General features: G+C 42.3%; 1 protein-coding gene across 1 annotated transcript in view; it reads left to right on the forward strand.

The window, feature by feature from the left end:
* The window catches only part of adgrv1 (adhesion G protein-coupled receptor V1), a 167874-nt gene that overhangs the window by 121779 nt on the left and 24083 nt on the right, over positions 1-22012 (forward strand). Inside the window, exons 90-92 of the mRNA XM_034092068.1 lie at positions 2619-2797; positions 6722-6879; positions 15567-15688. Of these exons, the coding sequence (XP_033947959.1) occupies positions 2619-2797; positions 6722-6879; positions 15567-15688 (459 nt within the window). The remainder of the gene's footprint in view (positions 1-2618; positions 2798-6721; positions 6880-15566; positions 15689-22012) is intronic.

The raw sequence follows: 22012 nt of genomic DNA on the forward strand, positions 1-22012 counted from the left end.
GTGTGTGTGTGTGTGTGTGTGTGTGTGTGTGTGTGTGTGTGTGTGTGTGTGTGTGTGTGTGTGTGTGTGTGTGTGTGTGTGTGTGTGTGTGTGTGTGTGTGTGTGTGTGTGTGTGTGTGTGTGTGTGTGTGTGTGTGTGTGTGTGTGTGTGTGTGTGTGTGTGTGTGTGTGTGTGTGTGTGTGTGAAGAAATACTTACAAATACTCTGTTACAAGTAAAAGTCCTGCATTCAAAATGTCAGTATAGTAAATATGATATATCGCGTGTTGCTGGATTATCGCCACTGAGCCATTAAAGTGTAAATCCTCTTCAATGTGCAGCTTGTGAAGGAAGAGCTCATTTGAATGACGTGTTATACTGCCTACTACTAAATCCTTTTCTTTATGGCGGTCATTTTTGACCGGGAACACCATGAGTGTTACAAAGTTGGCTAAATCATGCAAAATTCAATGAAAGTGGTGATCAGCAATTTGATATGTTCAAATGTCTACTGTGAAGGATATCATAAAGCCTTAATGCAATCGAATGTAAAACAACAAAATTATGATTGATGAAAGTAGTAAATCGGTCAGATTTGACCCGAAGACAACAGGAGGGTTAAACCCATACAAAATGAAATTATACAACAAAATGAAAGATACATATGATATTGTTGGCACAATTAGCTTTTCATTAGCAGCCCCCCATTTTAAATGTTGTTTTAGTCTTTATTATTTACCAACCTTTATATTGTTTTATTTATTTTATAGGTCTTAATCTTTTTATTTGTATTTCTGTTGTACCTATATGTTCACTTTGTTTTATGGGGTTTTATATTTTATTGTTGCATCGACTCAGTTGTCTTGTGTCTTATCTGTCAGAGAGAAACCATTATTTATTTTTATTTTATTTGATATTTATTATCATACATTTTACCTCCTTGTGTCTATTAACCTGATAAAATGTTATATTTTGCTGCATGTACCTTTAAAGTTCTTAACAGACCACAACATATTACTAGACCGACTAGAAAACTGGGTGGGACTTTCGGAAACAGTTCTAAATTGGTTTGAATCCTACTTAAAGGACAGAAAAAACGTTGTTTCTATAGGTAAATACACATCTGAGTTGACAAATATGACATGTGGGGTACCTCAAGGCTCCATCTTGGGGCCTCTTCTCTTTAAAATCTACATGCTACCACTGGCTCAGATAATGAAAAACAACAAAATAAGATACCATAGCTATGCGGATGAAATACAAATGTACATAAAAATTTCACCAGGAGACTATGCTCCTCCAATTGAAACACTGAGTAAGTGCATTGGACAAATCAATGACTGGATGTGTCAGAACTTTCTCCAATTAAACAAAGATAAAACCGAGGTAATGGTTTTTGGAGCCAAGGCAGAATGTATAAAAGTTAGCGCTGAGCTTCAGTCTGCAATGTTCAAAACAACAGATAAAGCCAGAAGTCTAGGTGTAGTCATGGACTCTGACCTGAGTTTCAACAGTCACATTAAAACAGTTACTAAATCAGCCTACTATCACCTAAAGAACATATCTAGGATTAAAAGACTAATGTCACAGCAGGATTTGGAAAAACGTGTCCATGCTTTTATCTTCAGTAGACTGGACTACTGTAATGGTGTCTTCACAGGTCTCACTAAAACATCTATTAGAAAGCTGCAGCTGATTCAGAACGCCGCTGCTCGAGTCCTCACTGACACTAAGAAAGTGGATCACATCACTCCTGTTCTGAAGTCTTTACACTGGCTTCCTATGTGTCAAAGAATAGATTTCAAAATACTGCTGCTGGTTTATAAAGCACTGAATGGTTTAGGCCCAAAATACATTTCTGACCTCCTGCTAAACTATGAACCATCCAGATCTCTCAGGCCTTCAGGGACTGGTCAGCTTTCTGTCCCCAGAGTCAGAACTAAACATGGAGAAGCAGCGTTCTGTTATTATGCTCCAAATATCTGGAACAAACTCCCAGAAACCTGCAGGTCCGCTGCAACTCTTACTACTTTTAAATCCAGGTGGAAGACTTTTCTTTTTGTGTATCGCTAAACAAGGAAATCACACCTCCACGGAGCTTAGTGCGATTCACAACGTCCCGACTGGTCCCGACCAATCGGAGCACACTGGGCTCACAGGGAGGGAGGGGGGGGCAAGAGCTGCAACGAGCCGTTTAGTGGAGAGAGTGAAAACACATACTTTACAGAGATGCTGTATGCGAAAGCAATGTGAGTTTGGAAAATTGCACAGTATAAATCTATTCTAGTAGACCTCAACAATGGAATTATGATCAGTGGAAATGGCCATGACATGGGACCTCTAATGTTTATTTTATTATCTTTTCTTTTTAATGACTGATTTTAAATGCCATTTTCTTAATGTCTTTCATTTTTTGTAAAGAACTTTGAATTGCCTTGTGTTGAAAGGTGCTATATAAATAAACTTGCCTTGCCTTGAGGGGAATTTCTTGTTGTTTATTTTAAACTTGTGATGTGTCATTTTGTAAAGCACTTTGAGTGTTGTATGAAAAGTGCTATATAAATAAAGCTTTATCATTATTATTATTATATCTGCTTCACCGCTCACACTCATGTTGTTTTCTTAAACTGTGCACCCAGGCGGTGAACTTCTGGCAGGTGCTGGTGATGAACGATGAGCACACGGAGCGCAGACACCTGCTCTACTTCCTGTTGGGCTGGGGACTTCCTGCCATGGTCATCATCGTCCTGGTGATCGTCCTGCTCGGCGGCTTCGGATGGACGATTCACAGCGTGTACGGACTGGTGCAAGGAGACGTGTGAGTGGACATTGCAAAACACACACACACACACACACACACACACACACACACACACACACACACACACACACACACACACACACACACACACGTGTTCTTTAGACCTGACGTAATCTGTTTTCATAAGAGGAGATGTTTTTAAAGCTCCCCTGAATCAATCTTAGTGACTTCACTTTCTTTTTTAGGGTTTGGTCAATTCCACTTCAGGCTAGAGAAGAGCAAACAAAAAACACCTGATCGTGTGACATCATGTGAGGAGGCAGCTTAGCCAATCAAACGCGTCTCCCCACATAGAAACTTGATTCTTAGCCCTAAGGGGTGGAGGCTTTCCCACAGCAGGGAGAAACTTGAAATACCCCATAATGTTAGGCTTTGTGTGTGAGCTAAAAATAACCGTTTGCCATCTATGTTTAGAACCTGATTCCTTAAACACAACAGGTGAGATCACTTTTTAAAATCATGCACAATGTCAGGTGTGTCTGCGCCTAAGTGTGTGAGCAGTAAATGCCAAAGTAAACTCTCGCAGCGTAATTGCTTCAGGGGTCGTCTTGTGTGTGATCAAGCTTGCGTGACCGGCGAAGTGAAATACTGAAATCACATCTAAAAATACGAGGTTTTAGGTGTGGCTGTTATCCTTGGGATCGTGTGTGTGCGTGTTTCCTGTGGGTGGGTGTGTGTGAGACAGTGAGCGTATACATGAGAGATTGAAGGATACAGAGGGGTATTCAGTTCCCCTGGAAGTGGACCTTCCACTTTCAGGGAATGAGGCAGCCCTTCAATCCCCTCCCTCTTTCTCTCCTCATGTGTGTGAACCGGTAGCCGTCAACAACTCAATTTATCTCAGTTTCACTCTGCCTGGTGCCAAGCCCAGGCCTTTCAAAAGCAAGCTTGTTGTCCCATATTGTATGTATTTGTGTCCTATATATTATAACAACGGTTGCTGTTGTTGTTGTTGTTGTTGTTAACCGTCAATCAATTTGTATTCAATCCAATACCACACCTTTTGTCTAGGGGGGATCTACAGTTTCTACAGCATACAACACCCTCTATCCTTAGAAAAAGGAAAAACTCCCAAAGAAACCCAACAATTAATGGAGAAAGAAAATGGAAAACACCTCAGGACTGACAGGCATGCAATAGATGGTGTGTGCGAAGACGAAAAAAGAGAATAGTTGTAAGAGGTAGACAGTCCAATTGACAACAAGTATAATTTGTAAGAATATAAAGAAGATGGATCCAGGAGGACGGAAAGAATCTGCCTCAATAAGAGACATTCTTCACGTTTTATGATTAAGATATCAAATGTGTAATGATTACCTCCTGCAAAGTCAATACCTTTTCTGATTCCACACTTGAGCGTTGAATTTATTCAATAGAATTTCTCCCTGAATGTTGTCCTCTCTCATTACTCATTACCGATACACCATTTATGAGCCGAAGAGATAGTAAAAATGTCTTCAAAGATTAATCACCCGATTGGTTTTTACCAGTGCAGTAAATCTTATAACCATGAGTTGAAAAATACAGTTGTATTTAACAAGTTGAGTCTAAGATGATCTGGACAGGCTGATTTGCACAAGTAATTGAAGTAGTTAGTGTTTTATAGTCTTACCTGTGGAAATGTAAATATAGAACTTGAAAGTCCTGCCATCACATTATGCGAGACAAAGGCTACCACAGGAGCATCTATGTCTCTTTAATATAGAGTTGATTTACACCTTTATATTAGGTGTTGCCAACAAGGACACTACACACTGCCATGGAAGAGTCAGTCCCTACAGTACATCTATTAAAATTACATTACATTGCATTTAGCTGACGCTTTTATCCAAAGCGACTTACAATAAGTACATTCGACCAGGAAGACACAACCTTGAAGAAAACAGAATCATAAAGTACATCAGGTTTCAAAGAGCCAATCATTTCAAGTGCTACTCAACTGGCTTTAGATAAGCCAGTCCCTTTATTAGTATATAAGTGCTCTGTTAGCAGTTCTTAGTTAGTAATTCTATCGCTCGAGGTGGAGTCGAAAGAGATGAGTTTTCAGTCTGCGCCGGAAGGTGTGTAAGCTTTCTGCGGTCCTGATGTCAATGGGGAGCTCATTCCACCATCTTGGAGCCAGGATAGCAAACCCACGTGTTTTTGCTGATGGGAACTTGGGTCCCCCTCGCAGCGAGGGTGCAGCGAGTTTTAAAATCCACAATAAAAGGCCTCGCTCTATTTACTTTTCTCTTGCCATACTATAAAGTCGGTGAAGTGGGTCCCTGGGAAATGTGGTTTTTATTGACGGCGGGAATCTTTGAGATTTCACTTTGTTGCAGGACTACAGTAGGATCTCATGCTGTCACAAGGCCACAGCAGCACACATATCCATATTCCAGTCCACACTCTCATAGTCTGCCTGTATTCCTGGCAGAGGTTGATGCAATGCTTTATTTGTCTTTCCTCCCATTATGTTATGGCTATAGCATATCTCCAATAACCCCTATGCGATTCCTCAAGTCTGCCGGGAGGTCCAATCTGCTTTCCAGGCTCCCACCAAACCCTCTCCCGAGCTTGTTTTGTCGGGACAGAGAGGATACCATATCTCATACCAATAAATAAATAACTAATTGTAATGAAACCATAGGTCAAGGTTCAAGGCTTTTATGAGTCATACGTACATAGCTACAGTGTAGTTATGTGGATGAAAATATTAGGTCACAGGCTCCTCCAACAGGGCAACACAATAAAACTGAAAAAATAGTGCAATAAGATATATTAGATACATAGTTTGAAAGTTGCAGCCAGATGGATGTTGTTTCAAAAGTGCAGGTGTTTAATAGATGGCTTTTAAAAATAATTCCACAATTTCAAGATATCCTTTTCACTTTTGTTCACGATCATCAGATGAACTCACATCACCACTCCATATGTATCTCCCTTTCAAAGAAGGAGACCCATGTATCGTGTTGTTTGTTCTTTGAAATGTTCTCTCTTCCTTTAAATCGAAAAAAACCCTTTTAAGCGTCTTTGGCCTTAGATATTATCCCGCTGTAGCTGCAGGGTGGTGACCTGGTGCCTCTGAAGTTTTAAAGAACATCCGTATTTTGCTGTTTAAGGCAAAAGCTGCTGTTAAGCCGTAATGCTGGGGTCTTAGGCCGGCTCAGAGGCCAGATCCTGTTTGTGAAACTTTGAAACAAAACAAATTGTTTAACTTGATTAGGTAAAGAGCAATAGAGGCATGTTTATGAATAGAGGCATGTTTACGATTTCCAGAGCTTACCTTGAGTAAGACGTTTCTTTACTCCTTCCCTCCCCACCTTTTTTTCATTCTGGTTATTTCCCAGAGGTGGGAAATAGTGGAGTACAAATACTTTGTTACTGTACTTAAGTACATTTTTCTGGTATCAGTAATGTACTACTATATTTTTCTGACGACTTTTTACTTTGACTTCTTATATTTTCAACACAAATACTTGTACTTTCCACTTCTTACATTATCCAAACAGGCTGGTTCCTTTAGTTTGAATGTGTGTTTGGTGGCGTGATCATTATTATTTAGAGTCATTGCGTCATAAACCTGTTAAACTTGGTCGGCATGGAAACATTCATTAGCTAACAATGACATTATTGTTCTATTAATATAAAGGGAGGTCAGGTACTCTTTAAAACCTAGTTATCGGTACTTTTTACTTCAGTACATTTCAAAGCCCATACTTCTTTAATAATAATAATAATAATTTCAATTTATATAGCGCCTTTCACGAAACCCAAGGACGCTTCTTTACTTTGACTTGAGTAAAGAAGTTTAGTCAGTACTTCTACTTTTACCAGAGTACTTTTAAACACGAGTATCTGTACTTCTACTCGAGTAAAGGATGTGTGTACTTTTGCCCTCTCTGTCCACATACACTCACACGTAGTGTTTCCCCTCTCTAGGTGCTTTATCCCAAACATCTATGCAGCTCTGTGCACGGCGGTGCTGGTGCCTCTCATCTGTCTGGTTGCTGTCATGGTGGTGTTCATCCACGTCTACCAGGTCACCCCGCAGTGGAAGGCCTACGACGACATTTACCGCGGACGAACCAACAGCACAGGTAACAGATCTCAAACACATCGAGTTCAGAATCTGTGTATGAAAAAAGATAAGGACTCAAAATAACATTTCTCAAGTTTCACACCATCTCTGTGCACATGAACACACACCTGAAAAACAAGTAACCAGCTGCCAGGACGCCCTCATTGAACCAGACGACATCCACCTTTTTGGTGCTGATTTTGGCTAAAGGTTTAAGCCGGTATTTTGCTCAGCTTACAGGCTCTGTGTCTGTCTGCTGTGTGTGTACCTAAGGGATTTATTGTACAAGAGCAAACAATACCTGCTTTTCTAAATGAAAAGTTGCTGACAGTCACGCATTCAGCCGAGGAAATATGTTGAAATGGATTTAAAACACTCTACACAGCAACTCCAAAACCTTTTTAAAACATACATTAAAGGTCATCTAAAGGGTCCTAATCATGCTTGTTGTGGGTTTCCCTTTCCTGTAGTGGTATGTACGTTTCTGTGTATGTAAATGGTCTGCTAAGGTTAACATCCCAGTGTTCCCTCCATATGCAGTGTCTCTCCCACACACTACCCCCCCTGCCTGAATCGCCTCCATTGGACTCCTTTGTTTACTTCAGTTACATAGTGACATCACTATGTAACAATCACGCTTCTATTGGCTAGCGCTTCCAACTAATTTGACCTGATGGCCGCAGGGGCGGGACATCTCTAAGCAGTTGACCAATCACAACCAGCTAACCACATAAAAAATAAATACCCTTTTCAAAATACAAATACGAACCTGAAAGTGAGCATAATATGTCCTCTTTAAGGCGCTAAATGCACCCAATGCCGTGCAGTGTGATGTGTGTAAACAACCTCAGACTCGTACTTTATGTAAGATTAGTGTTTGCCGAAAAATAACCCTCGTAGAGTTATGGTCAGAATGAATGAGAGGCATTTATCTGAGGCAGGCGGTCATTTCGCCCACACATGAAGATCCAAGCCGCTCAGTACCACGGCAGCAATCAGCGGCCGTTGGTGAGAGTCAGCCGGCTTTAGCTTGTTTTGCTCAGACAAGGCCCTCCAATGACAAAGCAAAGCCTGCATTAGTGCCAGTCCTGTGGCTGGTGAGCAGGGTGTGCCCGACGCACTGTGTGTGGCCTCTGAAGGAGTGTGGGAAACCAAAACAGAGCTTTGCTGAGCTGCAGGTACAGTACGTGTGCATGAATAACAAGAGAGCCCAGCAGGCTGAGGGTAAAGGTCAGACTGTAGGATTGTTGCCTCCCAGGAGACTGAGCAGAGATCAAGATCAGACAGGATAGGTTTAGGGTGAGTTCAGGAGTAAGAAAACGATGCATATGGTGCTGTGTGTTGAATGAGAAGAAAACAGAAAGGACGCAGAGCAGGCTGCTTCTAAAAGTCCTTATTTACACAGAGAGGGAACGAGAGAGCAAATGCCGGGAAAGGTAAGCACAGCACACGCTATTCAAGTGTTAAGTGCTGACTGAGTGTTTTTGGCACCGGCACAGAGGACAGAGCGGCCCTTGAGGTGTGAATATGTTTGTCCAGTTTTGTGTTGAACAGCTGCGGTGGGAAAAGGCCGCACATGAAAGGGAATACAAAAACACGAGACTTTGACATTCTTTGTCGGAGTTCATGCAGTGATAGATCCGTGCTGGTTTATAATGACAGATGTAAGACCTCTGTGAGTCCGAGTCCCGCGCCCTGTTCCAGTCCAGCCTCAAAACCCACCTCTTCAACTCTGTATCCATCAGCCCCCCCCCTCTCAACCAACAGTTTCTTTGTGGTTTTGTTTGTCTACCCTCCCTCCCAAATGTAAAGCGTCTTTGAGTTCAAGAAAAGCGCTACAGAAATCAAATGTATTATTATTAGATATATGAGTATGACTTCATCATGTGCTCAAGCAGTGTGGACTAATTTCTCTTTTCTTTTATTGTGGCTTTTGGCAGCACACCGTGTTCAGCTCGATGCAACATATCCAGGCTTTGTTTTAACATGTCCAGAGAACAAAGGGGAATAAGACCAATGTGAGAGAGAGGCATGCCATATTTAATTTCTCTGAACACGGACTACGCCTCGGCTTGTTCTATGGGCTCTACGGGTTTTAAAGCCACAGGAACTTTGACGACAACAACATGTTTCTGTCCTTCAAGTGTAGTGGTCTGACTCGTCTTGAGATGTTTAACAGATGGTTGTCAATCATTCGTGCAGAGTCCTTTTTGTAGATTTAGACGATAAACATTTCGATTGGCCACATTCTCAAATGCCATACTGCAGCAAACAACTGATAAGGGCGTGCAAGATATATCAGGACTCCTGACGTGTGTGTGTGTGTGTGTGTGTGTGTGTGTGTGTGTGTGTGTGTGTGTGTGTGTGTGTGTGTGTGTGTGTGTGTGTGTGTGTGTGTGTGTGTGTGTGTGTGTGTGTGTGTGTGTGTGTGTGTGTGTGTGTGTGTGTGTGTGTGTGTGTGTGTGTGTGTGTGTGTGTGTGTGTGTGTGTGTGTGTGTGTTTGCACGCTCACCTGCTAAACATGTACCTGCACCTCAGCCGATACTGGAACTCCACCGTGGCCAATGTCAGGCATGCCAGCAAGGAAACATCAACAAGCTGAACTGAACACAGGACAGAATAATGCAGAGCACTGAGTCCCGATCGAAGCTGATCTGAAAAAACATGATGTTCCTTTGATAGAGGAGTGAGCGGCCTTTCAGGGTTGAGTGAATAGCTATTATTGTTCTATGTTTTTATGACTTCAAATGTTCCCTGACTCCACTTTGATGCTTTAACCCTTAGATGCCCTTAGAGTGACTGGACCCTGCACTCTTCCATAAGTGCGTCAAAAAGGACCCGTATTAGAATAATAATGACATTTTTGTCATTTTGGTTAAGTAAAAAACCCTTGTATAATATTTAGTATTATATTTTGGTTCACACTATAAATATTTTATATTTAATTTTTCACTATCTATAATTTTAAAATGTTTTCCCAAAGGATGCCATAGACAATGCATGCGGGTAATTTTGACCCACTTATGGAAGCTTGGGGTAGTAATATAAAAACTACAATTTCTTAAAATGTAAATAAAAAATTTGAATGGCATGATATCCAAAACATGTTTTTTGAGGAATAGCTGGAATATGAAATGATAAAAAAATGTAATTACAAAGATACTTCAAGAGAACCACCTCACCGGGTCCAAAAAGACCCACTCGTGCATCTAAGGGTTAATAGATCAGGGATATAAAGTTGTAAATGTGATGGATGAGACTGACCTTTGGAGTGTGAGTTGTGTGAGTTGTTCTTTTTGACAGAAGAATTGGAAAAACTATTGGCCCGATATTCATGACACTTAGTCGAAGGGTGTTACTGTACTACCCAGAAATAGTGTACTCTTTACTGTACTACATTACAGCTAATATTATTTGTACTTTTAGTCCGAATTTTCTTTTTACACATGGGTTAAGTCTACTAAAAAGATGTATACAATACTGGTCATGTTAGATGTCTACTAGTTGTTAGAGATCTTAGTTTAATTATTCGTAAATATTCGTAAGAGGACATAATGCTCAATTTCAGGTACATAATTGTATGTTGTGTCTCTGCTGGGACATGTTTTAATGTTCTTTATTTTTCTCATACTGCCTGTGCTGCAGCACCTCTTTTCACCCTCTGTCTGAAACCAGGGGGGGGACAAAGAGATTTTAGCCTTTTCAGATCGTTTACATGCACAACAACCTATAACACACAACAGGAATAATAATAGGGCCCCTTTAAATATTTGTTGTTTATTTTACTGTTATTATGAATACTTTCTGCATGTCAACAATATAGCAAACAGTATAGCAATATAGCAACCAGCTTGTACTCTGCCTAAAGGTTCACACTCGGTTCACACACATTATCTTTGTGTTGGGTGTTTGTGTCTGCTCACTGCACACTTATGACAGCCTGTTATTACAGCTGTGGCCTCTCTGTGATGTCAGCACTGTCTTGTGTGTCTGCTCCAGCTGTTTCTGTTGAACCCTCGTTCCCCTCTCAGTTTGACTTCCCACACCAGGAACCAACTCTGCTCGAATGTATACGGAGGCCTTTGCTCCCGTGGAGAGAAAAAGCTCCCTCTTGTCCAAAAAGAAAATCACTTTGACCAGTTTGTTTACTTTCTATTATCTCCAGACAGAAATATGACCTTCACGTCTTTAGCAGAGAGACTTTCGTGTGTGTCTGTGCAAAGGCTTACAGATGCATTCATGCATGTTCACACGCATACGAACACATGCACACATACGGTGGGAAATGTGTTCCTGCTTCCTAACTCGGCTCCTTCTTGGTGGTATCGAGCTAAACGGTCAGTCAGCATTTGGCTCTGGGAAGCTGTTCTTGCTGCGGGAGCTCCGCCCTGTCCACAGACTGGAATGTGCTTACATGGTTGGAAAAGTCAAACCAAGGAGGGAGCAGAAAGAGACAGACGTGCAAAATAGAAGAGACATGGAGACATTCGTCTGTATAGAAAGAGTCGAAGGGTTTCAGTGGTCGAAGGAAGTGAAGTGAAAAACGATTTAGCGGATTTCTTTTCTCTGACTCCCTGGCACCTAAATAGAACCAAAGAGAAAGCACAAAGAGATTAGGTGTGAAATAATAGCTAACGCTTTGGAAACCAGAGTATTGGCAGAATGATTATTCTTATCGGACATTAGGCGCAATGGGAAAGGCTTTAAAAGGAGCAAAACAAGGCTTGGAAAATAGGACTGGGTTCAGCCAGCGTCAGTGAGATAAGGAACAGGGAGCAGGGCGGGACTGACAGCAGGAAGTGGCACCGAGGTGAGGGCCCTCTGTGCAGAGCAGTGCCCTGTGTTTCCATCCTACTTGTGAAGTGAGCTGTTCAGTCTGTCCTACATAGCAGCAGGCGGGAGGCGGGAGGCTGACTCAGCACTTCAATAGGCACACTATCAGAATACCTTTATTAGTCCCACGGAGGGGACATGCACATTGTTACCGCAGAAAAGAGCCAGAGACAGCTTTATGTTACCGAAGCATACACAAGTGTTACAGATAAAAAAAGAAATTATAATAATGAAATTACACCTTTTACAAAAAGACACATCCTGTAACAGTTCTGAGGATTTAGCAGCCAGGTATATATTGCACATATTGCTCCATTTACCTGTGGAGTCGGAAGCATGTGTGTCTTGGGTACGATGTCGCCTTGAATTCCATCTGTTATCTTGTATATTTGATTCATCTTATTTTGCAATCCTTTTCCATTTGACGAAGTGTGCTCCATATGATCGAGGAAAGGCGACCGTACGGGGCATGACTGTAAATTATCAATGGTGCGTCACGCTCTCAGACACACTTGTTGCAGAAAAACAGAAATGTCATCAAAATCGTTGGTCTAAAATCGACGTTTGTGCCCTCTTTTTCTTTAAGGTCCCCTATTATACTGTTTTAATTCAATATCATAGCTCTCAGATATATACAGAACATGTCTCTGAAGTGTTTGGCTCCAAATACCAAACAGATCATTGCCGCATTACCCATAATCCCCTCTGTTTCAGCCCTGTTTCCAAAGTGCTGATTCTCTGTCTGTTACTTTAGATGAAAATAATAATAATACGTTTTATTTCGAGGCGCCTTTCAGGACACCCAAGGTCGCCTTACAGTGCATTTAAAAGTTAAAACAGCTAAAACAAAAACGGAACACAATTTAATTGAACCGACAAGGCAATACAGCAGCATCAAAGCATAACACAGGCAAGACACGAGAGTGGAGTGACGGAGTGACGGAGTGACGGAGTGAGAGGGGGGTCTGTGATAGCAGGTTGAATGTGTTTTAGAGTGAGGAGGCCAGTTTAAACAGGTGGGATTTGAGGTGGGATTTGAATGTCGTGATGGAGTCAGACTGTTTGATGTGTGGAGGCAGAGAGTTCCAGAGCCTGGGTGCGGTGCAGCTAAAAGCCCTGGCTCCCACGGTGCTAAGGCGGGAGGTGGGGACAGTCAGGAGTCCGGCTGAGGATGAGCGCGGGGGGGGGGGGGGGGGGGTGTCTTCCTGGAGGAGGTTTGAGAGATAGGTGGGGGTGAGGTTGTTGAGGGCTTTGTATGTAAGCAGAAGGTCAATCCGGTGCTGAACAGGGAGCCAGTGAAGTTGGATGAGGATGGGGGTGATGTGGTCAGACGATTTGGTACAGGTCATGATCCGAGCAGCCGACATGAAAATAAGGAGCCCCTCCCCACGCCCCTCTGAGAGACATTTGGTTACAAAGAACTCAATGGTGCTCTAGAGGAGACTCAGGTGATAAGGGGGGGGGGGGGTTACCTTGGTTGCTGATTGGCTAATGGTTACACAAGACAACACATCGTTATGACATCATAAAGTGGCCAAAATCTGATCAGCTCATTCTGGGCCTATCATCCCCAATATTCTGGCCTCATTTAATCAGCTTATTACTTATGAAATCTAATGCTAACAAATCATAATAACTTTTTTTTAATTGTGATAGTCTGAAAACCATCTTAGTAGTTTGAAATGTTATCTTAAAAAAAAAAATGGAATATTTGTGCATAGATTTGCAAACAATTGGTCCCTGATAACGTCCCTCAGGATCTACCATTAGCACCACCGTTAAAGCCACAGTGGGTGTGGGGGTCATGATGTAGGTATTTTCTGTTGACAGCGTTTCAATCGACTTCATTACACCTGTGCCATCCTACTGGAAAACAAACCTCTGCGCTGACATGAAAACTGAAGTAGGTTATTGAGTTGGTTAAACAACAGGAACCGACCCTATTCATTGAAAAGATATTCCGTCATGTTCTCCTTGATCATTTTCTATCGAGAGAAACAAGCTCTCGCTCTGTGGTGGTGACTCACTCGTCGAAGTGACTCAGCCGGCTCCTGATTGGCACTGATCATCGTGCTTGTCCTCTAATTAGCTGGTCCAATAATAGACGAGGAAATGATTTTCCAAGAGGAACACCACAACCTGATATGGATGAGGTTCAAAAATCTGTCAAAGGCTTTGATTTCGTCTCCACTTCAGTGTGAGATGTTCTCTTGAAGGCTCGCATCATTCAGAGGGGAACGGCTTAAAGCAATATGTATCTATCCTCAGTTTGGAAACGCTTGCAGAGTGACCTCTCTGTGACCTGGTGACCTGGTCCACAAACAGCTGATGCCTTTTATTTTTCTGCATGCAGAGTTGTGTGTGTCCACTACCAACTATATGAATGGCAAAAGTGAGAATTTGACCACAAAGTCACATGTCTGTATGCTTCTGTGACAAGTGTGTGTGAGGTTTAGGGCTGTATTTAGTAAAGTGTGTGTCACATACTGAGTGCAATTATCCAATAGGCTGTTTGTTTAAAACCTGTTGTTGTTATGTTGCTAAGTTCCACCTCTGGACCATGAATAGCAGCCACGTGAACACGCCTTTCATTCTAGTGAATCAGTCAGTGAGAATATGTACATCAATGTTGATAAGATGCTTTTAATTTGCACCCTACCAGTACCTTTCCTTAAGGTATACAGTATATATAAATGTGGCTAACATGCTTTCAATTGTAGCTTTACAATGTGCAGTAAATCAGGATTTAAAGTGGCTCAGCTGTGCAGATACTCAACAAAAAGGCAGAACATGAATATACAGATGAATGTATTAACGGTGTTGAATATGAGGAATGGCTCACATGATGTACATGGGAGGATTAAGTGTCTAGTACAGGGGTGTTCAAACTACGGCCCGGGGGCCAAATGCAGCCCTTGGGCCATTTTGAATCGGCCCTCAGCTTAGGGCTGCTCAATCAATCGTATTTTAATCGCAATTACGATTTTGGCTTGCAACGATTATGAAAACAACATAATCGAAATAAAACGATTTTTTAAATTATTTTTACATTTATTTTAAAACAATTTTTTTTATTGGTTTTTCAGTTGAATTATACTTAAAGTTCAGGGTAATCAACTGTTAAAAACACACTGTTCAACATTTTTTTGTCAGTAAATGGATAATCGTTTTTAATAATAGTGATATATATATAGGGCGGTGGTGGCGAAGTAGATAGGGACTTGGCTTGGCAACTGGAAGGTCACCAGTTCAAGTCCCGGGAAGACCAAGTGCTACCGAGGTGTCCCTGAGCAAGGCACCGTTCCCTACACTGCTCCCTGGGCGCCGTTCAAAATGGCAGCACACTGCTCCTAACACTAGGATGGGTCAAATGCAGAGAAACCATTTCCCCACGAGGGATTAATAAAAGTCCATCCATCCATCCATATCAATTATTGACCCAAATAATCGAGATCACGATTTTTTCCATAATCGAGCAGCCCTACCTCAGCTAATTAAAAAAGTGTAATGAAACGTGTGCTTCTCTTATATTGTACTTCTTAAATATATATATAAAAATATATGACACAGTATTCATGTGTTAATAAGCCCATTTTCCAAATAAATTCAGTCAATTAACGTAGAAAACATTTTCAACCCTTTGGAAAGCTGTGATGTAGGCTTTTTTTCATCATTTCCCTACCTTTGATTGATTTTGCTAGCTTATAACTTGATAAGGCGATATACCTCACCTCTAGTGAGCGGCCCAGCCCTTCGTATGTTTTTCCGTTTGTGACCCTCGGAGAAAAAAGTGTGGACTTGGTCTAGTAAGTGGATGACATACTTGTGCACAACATATTTCCTAACCTCCTCTGTTGTGATGTTGTGCTCCAGAGGTGCCGCTGGTCCTCTACCTGTTCCTGCTCATCTCCCTGGTGTGGCTGTGGGCGGGGCTTCACATGAGCTACAGGTCTCTGTGGATGCTCATCCTCTTCGTCATCTTCAACTGCCTGCTGGTGAGCTCACTGTCTTGTCTTTCTGTGTGTTTGTAGACATGCTTACGATACGATAATACTTTATTGGTCAAGTCTGAAATTTGACTTGAATCACATGAAAAACAAACATTTAACATAACAGCACAATCAGTGAGAGAAAACATGTTCAATGACCTTTTAGCAGCTTGCATTTTCTTCTATGTGTCAAATCAAATCAGGTTTTATTTATATAGCACATTTATAAACAATTTTTGGTCGAGCCAAAGTGCTGTACATATAATAAAAATAGCCTACAGTAGAGACACTTTACAGCAAATACAACAGCACAGATTGTTCAGTATATCAGTATCATCACTATGTGTAGTTAAGAAGCTTCATTTGCTATTCATTAGCGTCCTTTTTAGCATCATTAGGCGCTTTCACACCGCAGTACTTTTCCCACAAAGGTTCACACCGGAATAAGTCCCTGGGGATGGATTAGGCAAATGAAGCCGCTGATGTCACTTCTTCTTCTTCTGATTTGGGTTTACTGGCAGGCCGCAAACAACTTCACGGCGTATAGAGAGGCGAAGTCCCTCCCCTTCCGGTTGACCTCCAAGGGACCTTATTTCTGAAAAGTTATGCATTGAAGTCAATGGAGAGAGAAAGATTATCTTTCGATCCCGTTTGAATTGTGCCATGAATTACACATGTGATGTTTGTCAATTTAAAAGATAATTTTACAAGTCAAACATTTTTAAATGTGTCGTAAAACTGTGAATTAACACTTTTTTTTGTGTGAAACCGCTCAATGAACTACATCTCCCGTCTCGCGCCACACACCAAGACGGCCGTCACGTTGGCACATCTCACTTCTTTCTTTCAGAATGAGGCGAAAAGTATTAAAAGAGGAGAAAATCACTACAAGTCTGGGCACGTTGAGAGCTGTGCATACACACAAGGGGAGTTAGTCGGTTCCGGGATTCTGGGATGTGTAGTCTTTCTAGATGCGTATTTTTCATAGTCTTATATTTCAACAGTTTTACCACAAACTGTGACTTTTTTGACATGGAAATTATTATTTAAGATTGACAAACATCATATGTGTAATTCGTGGCACAATTCAAACGGGATCGAAAGATAATCTTTCTCTCTCCATTGACTTCAATACAAACTTTTTCCGAAATAAGGTCCCATGAGTCCCACCGGAAGGGGAGGGACTTCGCCTCTCTATAGAGATGCAACTAGAAAGACTACAAATCCCAGAATCCCGGTCCCGCATGCTGGCTCTTACGGACCGACTAACTCCCCTTGTGTGTATGCACAGCTCTCAACACGCCCAGACTTGGAGTGATTTTCACCTCTTTTAATACTTTCCGCCTCATTCTGAAAGAAAGAAGTGAGATGTGCCAACGTGACGGCCGTCTTGGTGTGTGGTGCGAGACGGGAGATGTAGTTCATTGAGCGGTCTCACACAAAAGAAGTGTTACTTCACAGTTTTACGACACATTTTAATTTGTTTTACTTGCAAAACTATCTTTTAAATTGACAAACATCACATGTGTAATTCGTGGCACAATTCAAACGGGATCGAAAGGTAATCTTTCTCTCTCCATTGACTTCAATGCATAACTTTTCAGAAATAAGGTCCCATGGAGCTCAACCGGAAGGGGAGGGACTTCGCCTCTCTATACTGCCACCCGAAGTCCCCGGCCGGAAGTCCCCGGAGTTGGGGACTGGCTTCAGTAGAAGCTGCTGGGACTCCCAGCAGCTTCTACTGAAGCCTTCCGAGTAAATCGCCAGAATGCCGACACCTCCTCATCTCCACCGCTCCCATGTTTTATTTTGTGTTGCCATAAGTTAGTCTCTCTGCGTTTGTGCGCTGGGCTAATGCTAATGCTAATAATGCTAATGCAAGTATAATAAAATGGCGGCTTCACAAAACTTTTTGGGAGTTTAACGGGGCGTGGTTTGCAATCCGCCCAGCCAATCAGAAATAGGAACCTTTTTCTCCCACGAATGTCCCTGCTCTCTGGCAGGGACGGAAAAGGGAGTAAAAAGGTTCTCAAGAAACTAATTTTAGTTCCGGATTTTTTCGGAATTATATCAGAACTAAAGTGGGAAAAGTACTGCGGTGTGAACGCGCCTACAGTATTAGTGTTTTCATTAACTTTATCATCGTCACACATTTAAGCTGTCATCTTGTCCCGGGTGCAGAGTCATTTGATGAAACTGGTCTGAAAGTGTTTTGTAATTTACCCCTCATGCTTTTATTATGTTGTTTTTGCAATTATAGCTTTTTTCCCCTTTTTTTAAGACATTCAAAGTACATTCTCTATTCCCTCCAAGCCAAATGTTTTAAAGCTGAGCTCACATGGGGATATGAGGCTGCTACAGGACACACGAATAATATCAGGATTTCATTCTAAGGACATTAAAACCATGGTGCTTCCTGCAAGTCACAACAAATAACAATTGATGATGTTGGCTTATAGACAGGTGCGTGTTTGGTTATATATACATCTGTTGATGTTTTGTTGACTTGGCTAGCGAGAGAGTGATGAAGGCTTCTTTATCCCACTTTGAAGCCCTGCTTTGATGTGCTGGCTGAGGCAAAAGAAGAGCCTCAGGGGAGGGAGAGGGAGAAGGAGAAGGAGAGAGAGGGAGAGAGAGAGAGAGAGAGAGAAGGAGAGAGAGAGGGGGAGAGAGAGGGAGAGAGAGAGAGATATCACTGTGTCCCATATCTCTGAAGCCTTCCTCTCTCTCCTCTTTCTGTCTGTGTTTCTGTTTGTTGTCTCTTTGCTCCCTACTCCCTTCATTTGCTGGAGTTAAAAGAGATAATGGGACAAAACATCATTCTTTCACCAAATATATCTCTCATCAACTGGAAACTCCCAGACATTAAAACTGATATCGAGCATAACAAAACAGTTACAACACAGATAATCATTTTGGGATGCACTCAAGTCACTTTCAGTTTGGATTTCCATTTCATTCAAGGTCAGAGAAAATGTTAAAAGTCCCATCATGACATGGCCATTTCCACTGATCATATTTCCATTGTTGAGGTCTACTAGAATAGATTTACATTGTTCAATGTTCCAAACTCACATTGGTTTCTCAAACAGCATCTCTGTATAGTATATTCACTCTCTGTCCTACACGGCTTGTTGGAGCTCCTGCCCCCCCCCCTCCCTGCGAGCCCAGTGTGCTCTGATTGGTCGGGACGTTGTGAGGCTCGTTGCTGCGAGGAGCGGACAGGTTTCCGGGTCGGCGATACAACGAGAACAAGCTAAACTCATCCTGAGCACACACACACACTCACAGCCGAAGTAAAAACAATAAGTGTGGCTTGATATTGAGTAAGAAAAAGGTTTCTAACGCTGTGAGAATGGGTCTGCGGAGAGCATTTCTCCATCCCAACTCGTCTATTACGGTACGTCCACACAGCAGCTTCAGAAGAATCTTCCACCGCTTCCAACGCTTCTCTGCCCATTGACTTTGAATGGGGATGACGTCACTTTGCCTCGCTTTTCGCCGAACTGCATTGTGGGGGAGCGAAGCGAAGATTTCCAGGATTTCCAGGATTCCAAAGTTGAGCAATGTTCAACTTTTGAAGCTGAGCTGGAAGCGCCAGCCAATCAAACACGTTTATGCAAATCTGACAGTAGAAGCGCTAGCCAATCAAACCGCGTGTAAGCAGGGAGAACCAGACCGCAGTTCATTTCCTCATATTCCAAACGAGAAATTACGGGAGCAAATCACCCGGTTCTTTACGACCAGAACTATTAACGGGATACAAACCGGAGGAACCAGGCATGGAGGGAGGTGGCAGAGGCAGTGGGTGAACCTGGTAGGTTTCGCCTGTTTGGGGAGTTTATATATATATATATTGCTCGCATAAAATCCCCATGGTTTTTTGCTTTGTATGTCGGGTGCGGGAGATTCATGTGATTGGTTGTTGGTCGCGTTGCTTGCAAAAAATCCCCAAGCTGTCAGACACGCCCAGCTCCAAGATGTTCAAGATGTTTGAAAAGCTGCTGTGTGGACGTACCGTTACCAGCGTTCAGGGAGCTCTATGCAAATCAATGGGGACTCCCTGCTAGTTAGCCAAGGGATCCTGGTGAGTGAGGTGCTCTGTGGATTGGTCCATTTGGGTCATTTGTTGTTGATGTGGGTGTTCACACGTCACAGAACCCAGGAAGCAAACAATGGAAAATGAGAAATCTCCAACGAGGCGTTCTGGGACAGGACAGACAGGTCTTCTCTGTGTTAGAGTTTTACTCGCTACAGGCTGTACTTTGAGGGTTTGTGACTCTGCAGACCGTTCACATGCAGAAAAACCTTCATAGCACACAAGGGGACGAGTAATAACCGGAAAAGCTTGACATGGGCCCTTTAAATAATGATGTTGTTATAGAAGGTTGACGCGTAGAGTTTGTCAAAGGGTTGACCTCCAATCTTTGAGCAGTTTTGACTTGAAAGCGCTTTTAACTTGACTGTAAAGCACTTAGAACCTCAGATGTAAAAGACAGAAGAAGAATGTGTCTACTCGCCAACTCTCTTCGGTACAATAGACTATTTTCTTTCATGCCTTCTCTCTAGATGTTGCGGTCTCTTCAGTCGTCCTCCGAGAGACACCGTCTGCCTGTAAAGTGTGTCATAACAGGTCTGTGCTAACCGGCGGTGATATGTGTCATCCACATGCCAAGACAACAGTGTTGCACTAAAGTAAACTTCTCCCGCTGGGGAAGTGACTAATGAAGAGAAGTGATGTCAATGTGGACGGACGATGTCGCACTTCACACTTCTTCTCCAATAGAGTTCGTCTGACTCTATGACATCAGGTGGTCAGTTTCTTCAGCCGACCAATAGTGTGGAGGTGCTCTTTACACTCAGTGGTCATTGGTTGTATCACCAAGTTTATAAATTACAGGATATGTTTTCCGTTGTGCGACATACCAGCCTTTTATAGTCCGGTTGAATCGAACCCTGGTGCGTTTAGCCGCTTGGTGCGGTTCGTTTGGGTCGGTGTGAACGCAGTCCGAGACCTCTGAAGTGAACTAAACAACCGGACTCTGGTCCGCTAAAATAGGTGGTCTCGGACCACTTGCTAGTGAACTCTGGAGCGGTTCATCGCTGGTGTGAACGCAGTCCGAGACCTCTGAAGTGAACTAAACAACCGGACTCTGGTCCGCTAAAATAGGTGGTCTCGGACCGCTTGCTAGTGAACTCTGGAGCGGTTCATCGCTGGTGTGAACGCAGTCCGCACCAAAACATAGGAAGCGTAGTATTTACGTGTCACGAGAACGCGGGTGTCTTCAAAATCGTTAGCGAAAGAGTGAAGCAGAATGAAGTGTTGAACAGTGTCGTGTAAAGTAAAAACAACTATCAAACTAAAAACTATACATAAAAGTCAGAGCCACCTGCCGTCAGTGAAACGCCCTCCTTACTGCAGAACGTCTCTCATTATATGTTATAGTGTTTTGTATCGCACGTTGTCTGATTATATAATCATATGCGCGGGCCGCTAGTGTCTGTTGATCTCCAGATTAACAGCAGCATGAGAATAACCTGCCCAAAGTGCCGATGCTCCATGGCGGAGGCTCTTGTAGAAATTGCCGGGATTTGCGTTTTTACCCCCTTAATGTCTGACCAATGGTTGAACAGCATTTCCGTGCACATGACTTGTGTTTAAAGTTTATAGTCCGTTTGAGTTTTGCCGTGAACGCAAACCGAACCTTCTGAAAAATGAAACAATGTAACAAACTGTCGTCTGGTGCGCACCAGAGAAGCGGACTATTAGGCAAGGCAAGGCATGCGAGGCGAGGCGAGGCGAGGCGAGGCATGCGAGGCGAGGCGAGGCATGCGAGGCGAGGCGAGGCGAGGCATGCGAGGCGAGGCAAGGCAAGTTTATTTATATAGCACTTTTCAACACAAGGCAATTCAAGGTGCTTTACAAAAAACGAAAGACTTTAAGAAAATGGCATTTAAAATCAGTCATTAAAAATAAAAGCTAATAAAATAAACATAAAAAGAAAAAATACATGTATAAAAGTTACAGTGCAGTCTAAGATATGAATAGTTCAATTAAAAGCAGCGACAAAAAGAAAAGTCTAGAAAACGGACTATTAGGTGTGAATGTGACCATAGATTCCTTCATTTTCAGTTTCTTTTTTTACTTTCATTTTTCTCTTGACTGAGGTGAAAATCTTGCATTAATCTTGTAGAAAAACTTATTTTGTTCATTTTGTAGTGATTTGAATGTGTTTGATGAAGTCCCAGGAGCCTCTCAGTTTTGTCCCGAGACCATATATTTCCTAGATTCTCTAAATGTTTACTTTTATTTCCTCAAAGATCCAGCGT

Source organism: Pseudochaenichthys georgianus, chromosome 9, assembly GCF_902827115.2.
Source record: "Pseudochaenichthys georgianus chromosome 9, fPseGeo1.2, whole genome shotgun sequence".
Classification (NCBI taxonomy): Eukaryota; Metazoa; Chordata; class Actinopteri; order Perciformes; family Channichthyidae; genus Pseudochaenichthys; species Pseudochaenichthys georgianus.